Source organism: Bos taurus, chromosome 7 (genome assembly GCF_002263795.3).
Source record: "Bos taurus isolate L1 Dominette 01449 registration number 42190680 breed Hereford chromosome 7, ARS-UCD2.0, whole genome shotgun sequence".
Taxonomy (NCBI): domain Eukaryota; kingdom Metazoa; phylum Chordata; class Mammalia; order Artiodactyla; family Bovidae; genus Bos; species Bos taurus.
The window spans coordinates 88,279,155-88,291,248 of NC_037334.1; the positions used below are offsets into that span (position 1 = coordinate 88,279,155).

At 41.3% G+C, this 12,094-nt stretch overlaps 1 protein-coding gene across 14 annotated transcripts in view; it reads right to left on the minus strand.

Moving 5' to 3' along the window:
* Positions 1-12,094, minus strand: part of MEF2C (myocyte enhancer factor 2C) — a 179,129-nt gene that overhangs the window by 32,479 nt on the left and 134,556 nt on the right. For all 14 annotated transcript variants that reach the window (XM_059888100.1, XM_059888099.1, XM_024994136.2 and 11 more), the window contains 2 exon segments: positions 2,427-2,613; positions 40-87 (listed from right to left, as the gene is read on the minus strand). In XM_059888100.1, coding sequence (XP_059744083.1) covers positions 40-87; positions 2,427-2,613 — 235 coding nt within the window.

The window sequence follows — 12,094 nt, forward strand, 5'->3', positions numbered from 1 at the left end:
AAGAATGACACGCACTCCAGTCCTGGGGCCTCCACTCACCTGCACTGGTGCCTGCACCGGACGTGAGGTCTCCACCCATCAGACCACCTGTGGACGAAAGAGGAAGATCAAAAGGAGGACGGCTAACGGCCCACGGGACAGCACACTGTACCTCTAGCAACTGTGGTATTCTTAGGATTCTCCCAAGAGTCCTACATTTGTCAAGTGTTACCCAGGTCAGATGGCTGACATTTGTTTTACTGTGACATGCTGTGCTCAAACACTAAAAATACATTCCATCACTGATATTTTGCAGCATCTTTTTACCTAAGAAAGATTATCTTTAAAAAAAATCTAGTCAAAAAATCTAGTCTTTGAATGGTCTCTAAATGTTTACTGTATTTTTACATTTAGTTTTCCTAAGATTGCATTTTCTAGAAAGTGAAGAGTAAAGTTTATTATACGCTCAAATAACCATATATCTGATGCTTAATTTTTTGTAAATATATTTTATACAATTAATTCTGTGCAATGCTAATTGCCTAGCACTTTGGTCGTTTCATGAATATTCTAAAAGTGAATGACCTCCTTTACTACCTGAATCTTACTAATACAATAAGACAGGCTTTACTGGCCACAAATTTAGAGACATATGTTTATTCACTGGCACTGGCAACCCACTCCAGTACTCTTGCCTGGAAACTCCCATGGACAGAGGAGCCTGGTAGGCTGCAGTCCATGGGGTCACAAAGAGTTGGACGCGACTGAGTGACTTCACTTTCACTTTTCACTTTCATGCATTGGAGAAGGAAATGGCAATCCACTCCAGTGTTCTTGCCTGGAGAATCCCAGGGACGGGGGAGCCTGGTGGGCTGCTGTCTATGGGGTTGCACAGAGTCAGACACGACTGACGTGACTTAGCAGCAGCAGCAGCTTAAGAAAGCAGGTTAAAATTTGGCAATCTTCATTTATGGGAGTTGGGATGTTTCAAAAAGATACTAAATATAATAATTAGTTTTACTTTTTAAGAAACAAAATTTAGCTAAAAGAATACAATATCAGCGAGATTATTTTCTAATTGCTATTATTATTATTTGGTACTGGGTTTGGAATTAGAAGAAAATGTTCATTACATTTTAGGAAAGAGTTTATTATTTCCAACCAAATAAATATTTTGGAAATAAACCACAAGATTTTTTAAAAAAATAAATGAGCGTGAGTTCATCAAATAGGAAATTCAACAGCATTTGAGTATGATCTAAAAGGAAATGCTTATGAAAAATTTCAACATATTCAGAAGTAGGGATAACAGCATAAGTCCTTTATACATATCTCTCAGATTTAAGATTTATGAAGATTTTTTTTAACGTGGCTGATTGTATCCTGTACATGAAGTTTCTGTACTAAAAAGTAATACACATTTAATTCTAAGGCAGATATAAGTATTCTGAAGGAAAAATTCTTCTGTGGATAAATTACTTTTAATAAAAAGTATGTCTAAGACATATTAAAATTCCCTATTAAGTGCTTTTTAAGAAATAAAATGTAAATGTATAATGATTGGCTGTATACAATTTAGAAATTCAATTTTGGTGCTTAGTTTAGAAATATGAAGGATTTATTCAGTATTTACTGAGTTCCTACCGTGACCCTGACAAGCAAGAGGACATTCTTTCCTTCAAGGTCGTGTAAGACCAGTGGGGAAATGGACCCACACTCAATACAGTGAATCATACCATGTATCACTTGATCTGAGTTCTAAGAATGGCCAGACTTTTCCTGAGCAAAGATTTCTTTTCTCTGAGACACTGTGAATTGTATAACCATAAGAATCTCCTGGAAGTATAGACACAAATTTATGGCAGTTGTGTATGTCCTTGTGATATGCTCTTATCTTCATTTCTGACTTAGTTTTGTTTTTAATTCACAGTTCTTATAAATTATGCTATATCATCACATTTATTCTCTGCCTTAAGTCCTCTGTGCTATAAGTTACTGGATTGATAAATTAAAAAATGACCAAAATAATAAATAACTAAAGGAGATAAATGCTATCAAGGGACACAAGAGAAAGTTTCATAGAAAAGGTGATATCTGGCTAGAGGTAAGAGAGAAAATGGCATTTTAGGCCAGAGAAGAGGAGAAACAAAAACATGGAGACAAGTGTTCTCTTTGAGAAAGTATGCGGTTAAAATATAGCCACCTGAGGAGATGGGTGATGGGCTAAACATGTAAACATAAGCAGATCATGAAAGATTTTGAAAGACAGGCTAACAGGGTTAGGTTTTTATCATGTGCAAGACCTAGATGGGGATGGGTATTAAGCGATGAAGGAACGTAACAAGTGGAAAGCTGGAACGCTCAGTGTCTTGTAGGTAAAACAGCCTTCTTTGCCAAGGGTGCTCCTTCCAATGATTTGCCACTGTTGCGTTATTATGAGGACATACCTGTGTTACCTGCACTTGGAGGTCGATGTGTTACACCAGGAGACATACTATTCCTCTGCAGAGAAGGGTGGGCCAGTGGCAAAAGGTTGGGGTTTCCCAGTGAGCTGACGGGGTTGCTGTATACCAAACTGTTGTGGCTGGACACTGGGATGGAGACTGGCATCTCAAAGTTGGGAGGTGGAACAGCCTGTAGGAGCAAGAAAAACAAGCATGGGTAAAAGAAATGAAGAGAAACACAGTCCAGTACAGAGAGCCTTACTTCCCCAAGGACAGTTTCAAATTCCAGACTGCTTGGTGTCTAGAAGATCATTGGGAAGAGCTCTCAAGATGTTCAGATCGTAAACTGATTTCTTTAATGTGCTTAGAACTGTTTCTTTGCAACTATTAGAAAACGTTTCACTTTTGTTTAAAACAAAGCCCCATTTCATTAGACTCCATTGTCTTTGAATTGCATTCTATTAAGTGGTAATTGTTCATTTCTGATATCTGAATCTGGTGCCAGAAATGACTGCAAGATCAAAGGTACATGACTGTGATGACTTCACAGAGAAAAAGGATTAAAATGCACACTTGAGCCTGTGGTTTAATTGCTTATTGAAGCATATTTATGCAGACATTTAATGATATAAAATCATCTCCGGGCGTGTGAATAGCATATATATTTTAATTATTATATTAAAAGTCTGTCTTTTGAAAGTAACTCTAAAGATAATTGACATTTTAAGACACAGGGTTCAACAGAGCATGTATCATTCAATAATTCATATTTTAAAATGATAGTTCAGAATATACATCATACTTCACCTTTTGGGATATACTGACATTGACAAATGGCAAGACCTGTATCTCCAATGAGAGAGTTGCAAACATTTAGTGACCTGTGTGGATGTCTAATTAGAGTACTTCAGGCCCCAATTATTGATTTTTTGGTATTATTTTGTAATATAACCCACACATGCTTATTTTTCTGCTTGCATTTGCTAGATAACCATAGTTGAAATATCCTCCCCTCCTCCTTCTTTTTCATTTTTAACATTATAAATGAAAATACTGTTTGAATATATTGCCAGAGGACTCATGGTGTCAGAGTATGCAGCATTCTTAATATAAAATGGATGTATGTGTGTATGTGTATATGTGTGGATCTAGTATGTATTGTTAGGGTTTACATAGAAGATTCCCTCAGGGAGTCTCTAATAACCCACTGTACAAATTTAAATGCATATGTGCCTGTGGCTCAAAGTCTTCTCTTTTTACTATTTTTTTCTGTAATCCTAACATCAAGTTTTTTTTCTTTTTCTTTATTTCTTGTTGATTGGCTGGCCTGCATCACATGTTGTGCTCTGCAGCAGTTCTCTGTTTATCCTGGTGATAATTACAACACTGTCCTCTTTCTCTGCTTCTGCTCCCTTATTCTTTACTTTTCCTATTTTTCTTTTCTTCCCTGATCTGGACATGGCAATACAGATAAGAACAAATGTGTCATTAACTCTTTTCATTTACATATCTTTGATCCGTTATTGATTTGGGTGAAATAAAGTATACAAGTATTATACTAACACAGATTTTATTAAGCTTTATCTGTTATAAACAGGGTAACAAAAATAATTTTGGATAAACACCATGATATGATTGAATATGAATGTTTGATAAGACATCAAAGAATGATTATGTTCCCCGACTCCCAAAGCCCTTAAACAACAAAAAAATATTGGTGTATGCTGTAAAATAAATGTCTATAGAGTTAATAAAATAATGCATTCCCTTATTAAAAGGCCAAATGAGAATTACTCTAGCATACTTGAGAAAACAAAGTAAGCTTCCAGGATTTCTCCATTTACCCCGACCCTCTCTCCACTGCTCTGGGCCCAGGAGGCTGATGTCCCAGACTGCATCCAGCACAATCCCCTGGCCCTCCGGCTTCACCTGGGCCAACGAAGGCACCGGCAGAAGTACAGACAGTCAGAGAAGAGAGGTCCGGATATATCTGCCCTCTTGCCGGGCCAGGGGACGGCAGAGGCTGCCTTCCCCTAGTGAACAGCACACCTCCTTTTTGGTCCTCTTTCCAGTGACATAGATCTTACTGTGCTCTGATAAATTCTCCCTCCTCTTGCTCGTTCAGACCTACGTATGGTAACAGCTTCCAGGTTGGAAGCCCTACTGTCCTTCACTATTTCTTGAGTTTACCTGATCTCTCAGTTCGGTTCAGTCGCTCAGTCGTGTCTGACTCCTTGCGACCCCATGGACTGCAGCATGCCTGATCTCTACTCATCTGTAAATAGACCCTTTACTAAACTCTCTTCCATTACCCTTCTGAGTTTGCCATCTGTTTTCCAACTAGATCCACAGTAGTAACTCTAGATCTAGAACTGTGGTACATTTTGCAGGTGGACTATCTCCTTAGGGGGCATTCTGGAAACTTGTGGGTGTCAATGATTGAGCTGGTATTTTCCTGGTTGGTAGATATGCTGTGGTGGTGGTTTAGTTGCTCAGTTGGGTCCGACTCTTGCGACCCCGTGGACTGTAGAACCCACCAGGCTTCTCTGTCCACGGGATTTTCCAGGCAAGAATACTGGAGTGGGTTGCCATTTCCTTCTCCAGGGGATCTTCCTGACCCTGGGATTGAACCCAGGTCTCCTGCCCTGCAGGCAGATTCTTTACTGACTGAGTTACCAGGGAAACCCCAATATGATATGCTGTATATCCTATTATATGTGGGGCAGTTGTACACAACAAAGAATTGTCTTTTATCCCATCCTACCTTCAAATGCTCCACTGGACATTCATGTGTATGAAAAACCTTTTAATAATCATCTGAGTCAGAACTAACTTTGTTCTGCAAACACAAGGTATTTTTAATACACTGAAACACAGATTTTTTAATGCACTGAAATTCCCAGAAATGCAACTACTGTGTATGGAGAGGGAATGTACCACTTTGGTGGGGACTTTGGAAAATCATGTCACCAGTGACAGTTCTGCTCTTGTGGCCTGGGTTGGAAATCTGGCACACTGCTTTCTCTCAACTCACTCCATTAAAAAAAGTTCTCCTCGCCACTTCACTAAAAATGCTCTTGTCATTGTCATGAATAACTTTCAGATTGCTAAATCCAACGGTAACTTCTTAGTTCTCAACAGGGACGCAGTTGATCACTGCTTCTTGATAAACTTCCTCCCCTTCCACATCCCTGGACTTTCCCTCCTATTTCGATAGCTGCTCCTTCTCAGCTTTGGTTTCTGGTTCATCCTCTTCTCCCTGCTCTGCGAATTTAAGAGTGCGTGCTCAGTCATGTATGACTCTCCGCGACCTGATGGACCATAGTCTCCCAGGCTCTTCTGTCCATGGGATTTTCCAGGCAAGAATACTGGAGTGGGTTACCATGCCCTCCTCTAGGGGGGGTCTTTCTGACCCAGGGATAGAACCCTACTGCTAGCATCACCTGGGAAACTCGCATGAAAGAGTACCATGGTCCTTTTTCTAGTTCTAGCTCGGATCTCTCTCCTGATTCCAAACTTGCATATTCAGCTACATTCTCAATATTTCTATTTAAGTGTCTGATAAGCATCTCAAAACTAGCCCCAATCTAGCTCTTCCCATCTTCAGCTGATGGCAGCTCAATGCTTTCCTTTGCACAGAATAAAGTTCTGGAGTCACCGCTGAATCTTCTCTTTCTCCCATACCCTACTCTCAGTCTACCCGGAAACACTATTGGCTTAACTTTCACATATAACCTCCAACCACCTCTCACCTTCCAATGGCTGCTTCTAGTACCATCATCTCTTGCCTTGATCACTGCAGTCACCTGCTCATAGCTACCTGCTTCTATCCTTGCCCTCCCTTTTATTTTCAACCCTGCAATCAGATAGATCCTTTAGAAACATAAATCAGGTGATGGCACTTCTCTATTCCAAACCTTGTGTGAACTCTCATCCTAGTTGGAGCAAAGCCCAACTTCTCCCAATGTTTCACAGGTCCTAATTCCAGTTTTCACCTGGCTCCATTACTGATTTCCTGCCATCCTCTTCTCACCTCCCTGATTCTTATTTCTCTGGTTAACTCCATCACTTTCTTCAAATTTCTGCTCAAAATCTGGTCTTTTCCAGATTTTGAAGGGGGAGAGGGGAAAAGGGAGGGAAGAATTGGGAGTTTGGGATTAGCTGATGCAAAAAAATCATATATACGATGGATAAACAGCAAGGTTCACTGTATAGCATGGGCAACTACATTCAACATCCCGTGATAAACCATAATGGAAAAGAATATGAAAAAGAAATAGATATATAACTGAGTCACTCTCCTGTACAGCAGAGGTTAACACAACATTGTAAATTAACTACCCTTGAATAAAATAAAATTTTAAAAAAAGCTAGTCTTCTCAAAGAAGCCCACCCTGACCACTCTGTTTAACCCTGCTCCTGCTCCCACCCATCTCCTGATCGCTTTCTCTTCTTTTACAAGATCAATTAAGATATTGGCCACTTAATGTCCCCTTTCATCAGATGCTAAAGCTCATTTGCTACGAGGTAATACAAAGCCTAGCCCACTTTTTATTGTATTAATTGAATATTTTCATTCAAAGAATTTTTAGGAAGATACTGCTGCTGCTGCCAAGTCACTTAAGTCGTGTCCGACTCTGTGAGACCCCATAGACGGCAACCCACCAGGCTCCCCCGTCCCTGGGATTCTCCAGGCAAGAACACTGGAGTGGGTTTAGGAAGGTACTATATGAATGTAAAAGTAAGGTTACAACAACTTACTGTGTATTATTTATTGAGCAGACACTATACCATAAATCACATACACAATATGACTGAAGCTTCCAACATCCCTTCGCTACAGATATAAACCTTCCTTTTTAAATTGGTGAGATTAAGTAAGTGATCCAAGGTCAGGTAACAAGTGACGGAGCCTGTTGGTTCTGCTACTAAATGACTGTGCAACACAGTATATATTTTTGGATAGAAATAAAATATTTTGGTCAGAAATCATACTGTGAAGTGAGTATGGGCTGCATGTGAGAAGCTTATTATTTATGAACCAGGAAGTAACAGACTAAATGGGTTCTTACGGGACATGGCTGAATGTCACGTGAGGGTGTGTGCTTATGCCTACTGATGCCAGGGTGGGACGAGGGCTTGGGAAAAAATATACCTTAAAGCCTCCTCTGGTTCAAATTTACTCAGATTTCATATTTTAAAGCTCTCTTTTGCTTAAAAATGTTTTACTCTGTATTCATTATTACTACTTATAAATGTTTAACTGGATACCTAAGGACCCCACTATAAGACTACTTCTCCCCTGAATATTCTGCAGAATATTGACTGTGTCTCAGTAGAGAACAAAGCCAATACCTTCCCCCACCCCGTGATTATTTGCATATCCAAAATAAAGAGGATGGTTAGTAATCAATTAATGAATTCTGAACTACTCTACTAACCAATTTGGTAAAAGTCTCTCTACTCCTTTCTACCTCTGACCATCATCCCCAAATCATTCAGTTTCCAGGATTCTGGGCTATAAACAATTTGATAAGAGTTATTATAAAACTCTCTTGTGATTGGCTAGACAGAAGTCAGATATAATTCTGATATTAGCATGCATGAATGCTAAGTTTATTCAGTTGTGTCCAACTCTTTGTGACTCCATGGACTGTAGCCCGCCAAGCTCCTCTGTCCATGGGATTCTCCAGGCAAGAATAATGGAGTGGGTTGCCACGCCTTCCTCCAGGGGATCATCCCAAACCTAGGGATCGAACCTGCATCTCTTATGAATCCTGCATTGGCAGGTGGGTTCTTTATCACTAGCATCATCTTTCAGGAAGTCAAGCATACTTCAGAAATTCACAATTCATAAAACCTGGTAACATCCATTGCAGTTCAGCTTTTGCTTTGTTTCTTTATCTGCACCAGGAACTGGCTAAATAATTTTGAAATAACATTATAAGCTTAAATTTGACCACAGGGAGAAGCTGTCTCAGAGAATCAGAAGGAACATCAGCCTTTGTATCAGGAATCTTAGTTCAGTCCAGGTAGTGTAATACACTGCAACTTAAGCAAGCAAGTCATTTCATCTCCCTTGACCCTATGTGGGACCTGAAGCAGCTGCATCCAGAAGAGACCCATCAACTCTAGATGCCTTAGGAAATGCTTATGACAATGTGCCCATGTTTGTAAGAAACTGGCATTTTTTCTTTTTCTTCTCAACTTTTCAAAATTAAGGAACTTAAAAGCATCTAGGTACTTCCCTGGTGGTCCAGTGGCTAGGACTCCACACTCCCAGTGCAGGGGGCCCAGGTTTGATCCCTGATTGGTGAAGTAGAGCCCACATGCCATAACTAAATATCCTGTGTGCCGCTAGGATGACCCGGCACAGCCAAAACAAACAAACAAACAGCATCTAAATTTAAAAAATTTTTGTTGAAAAAACGAAAGCCAAAAAGTCGTTAACGACTCCAAACTTGCAAAGATTTCAGGGGCAGGCTCCAAATTTTAGAATCCCCCAAGAAAGGAAAGAAGAGAGAATTTTGGGTGATTAAATAAGATGATATAAGTAGGACTGGCTGTATAATTTGCAGGGCTCTGGGCAAAATGAAAATGGGGGGCCCTTGTTAAAAAACTGCTAAGAATTTCAAGATGGAGACAGTGCAGCACTTAACCAGGCGTGGACCAGGGGAGCAGGGCCCTGTGCAACTGTACAGGTCACACACCCACGCCACGGGCTTTAGGGCTACGGGCATGAGAGCTAAAAAGTTTTTAGTTTCTATCCCTGAACAAATGGATCATGGTTACTAAAGTGAGTCACTGCGGTCAGAAAGGTATCTGAACTCTTATCCAAAACCCATGATTTCCCAAACTTACCGCAAGGAAAAGTCCAATAAAATATTTTTAATAAAATATTTTTAGTTAATAGGCCCTCTTTCATTTAATGGGAATGACTGAACGGAGTTCTTTTCTGGGGCCACAGCTGACACTCTCACTTGTGAACATCCATGACCAGCCTGCTGAGAACTAGCAGAGAAAGGAATCACACAACGCTGATGACTAGTGACTACACCTGGTGGGCGTGTGTGCTCAGTCGCTTCAGTTGTATCTGACTCTTGGCGACCCCCTGGACTGTACCCCATGGACTGCAGCCCGCCAGGCTCTTCTGTCCATGGGATTCTCCAGGCAAGAATACTGGAGTGAGTTGCCATGCCCTCCTCCAGGGTATATTCCTGACCCAGGGATCGAACCCCAGTCTCCTGCATTGAAGGCGGATTCTTTTCCCACTGAACTACCAGGGAAGCCGAGCAACCTCGCTTGCTGGTATCCAAACCCCCTCCAGGCCGCCCCACGACTGTGGCCAGTGCTCACCACCCGCTGTGCCTGCAGCTCCTCACAATGTCTACACCCACGGGTGTTCCTGTGGTCCTCTCTCAAGCACCTGCTTCCCCACCTCAAAGCTACGGAATCTGAATTCAGTATAAAAACAGAGGTCATCAGGTGGCCAACCTCTCAACTTCCCTCTCTCGGCTGCTACTCTGACTACATCTGCGAATCCTTCTGGCTCCCAGCCCATCCCCCTTCCTTGAGAGGCTTCACCATTTTATCCCCATTTTTATCTACACGTCCAATCTTTTCCTTCTTTAAGTAAGTGTTCCTCCTCGGCATATAAATCACCTCAAGTACTTTTTCTACCCCCCTCCTCGATCCTAGTTCCAGTCTTCTTTCTCGCTCTTCACAGTTCATTATTTGGAAAAAATACATCCACACTCTCCCATTTCCACTTCCTCTCTTCCTGGTCCCTCTCAACCAGACTTGCACTTGCCCTCTCCTCCCTTCAGCCCATTTCCTAATTCCTGGTTCCTCAAATGGAGCTGTTTTTTTTTTTTTTCTCGCTGTGAAGCCCAGCATGAACCATGGCAAACCCCACACGAGGAAATGCTGGTCAACAGGATTCCAAATCAGCCATGAATGATTTCATGTCATTGAGGAATACGGGCAAAAATGAGATGGTACCAACAGGTGACTGCGATATTAAATTCTCGATTTGAGAAGGGAAAACTCTTCCACCTGGGTCTCTGGAATAGCAAAACACCCTTGTAATGTTTTTAGAGAGGCAGAGACACTCTCTCCATACAAAGGGCAGAGTGTCCTTGCCCTGCTGTAAATGTTTCAGCAGCTGTGGAAACTTTCAACAAAATTTACTTCCAGCAACTAGACGCGATGTGCGAAAACTGGGCTTTTCATCGTGGAGACTGAAGCACTTACTAAAGCAGCGGGGCCTTGGAGGCACAGCCCGGAGCTGTGTGGCTCCTTCTCACGGCTCTGCCTGTGAGCTCTAATGTGGTTTTCCATCCCCTGCCGCACGCCACTGCACCTCTTAAGAAAGCATGTATCCTGATTTTGAACTCTTGGCATGACAGGATGAAATACGGTGAGGGAACCCAGGTATGCATTACACCTCCTTCCCCCTGGAGCACAGGGGAAATGATCCGACGTGCAAACATGGGCATCCTCCCAGATCTTTGGGGGTTAAAGCTCCACACACACATGGAGAGTGACTGCCAGGTCTACACACACGCCCCTTTCCTCACCATGCTGGGCATCCCTCCTGAGACACCTAAACATGCTTCACCTTAAAATCTTAACATTCACAAACGCGCCCAGCAGCTCTCAACTAGTGTATTAAATAGTGAGAGAAACTCAGGCCATAGGAGCTAAAACTTGGCCCAAAGGAGCTCCTTCTTTCCTTCTGCTGGGCAATAAAATCCTAGGAGATTTCACGTAAGAATTCTGGCTGCATCAAGTGTGCACTGCTGCCTCTGATAGGAAATGTTTCATTTGACCAAGCGCCCACTGTGGAAACGCTGTATGCGCTCGGTCTCATGAAACCTTTAAGAGTTTACAGCAGTTAGCTTTCCTTCATGATAGAATTAATAATTCTGATTCAACAAAAGATTTCCTGTGGACATTATTTAACAAAAGCAGCAGATGTCTATTTATGAGGACATGAAGTTTAACGTGCATACATTTTATAAAGAAGTTTTAAGGGTTCAGTTTAATCCAACACGGGCTGATCGTGCACCTACTATGTGTAAAGTGTTAACTTATCTCGTGAGTGTCATTGTGGGTTTGGCCTGGAGCTTTTGTCCTCAGATATCTGAGGACAAATATCTTTAATTGCTGAAGCCTGTTTTCAGTACAGCCTCTCTCAATCCTCAGGTTTCAGATGTTTCCCTAACTTAGAGAAAGTGTACTTTTTTGAGAAAGGAATTAATTACCTACTGAAGAGCTTGTATACAGTGAAGGTTCAGACACGAACATTCATTATTCAGAAAGTATGTGAACCTCAAGTTGTAACACTTTATGTCACAAAATGAACATCACTTGATTGATGACAGAATAAAAGGTATGTACTTTCCCCCTCTATAATATGTGGGCAAACAAAATAATACATGCAGAGTTATTTCTCTTAAATATCTGGCAAGGCATATGATTGATTGTTAGGAATTTTTTGACTTGGTTAAGACAAAATTTAGCCAAATGTTAAAGCATGGAAAATGTTGATGTAGGCAAAGCGAATATTCTGATAAAGCTGTAACATCACCCCAGCACACAAACATGTTGAAATCTTACCGTTAGGTTGTCATGCACTCTGCTTCCCTGCAGCGAGCATTAGCTTTAAC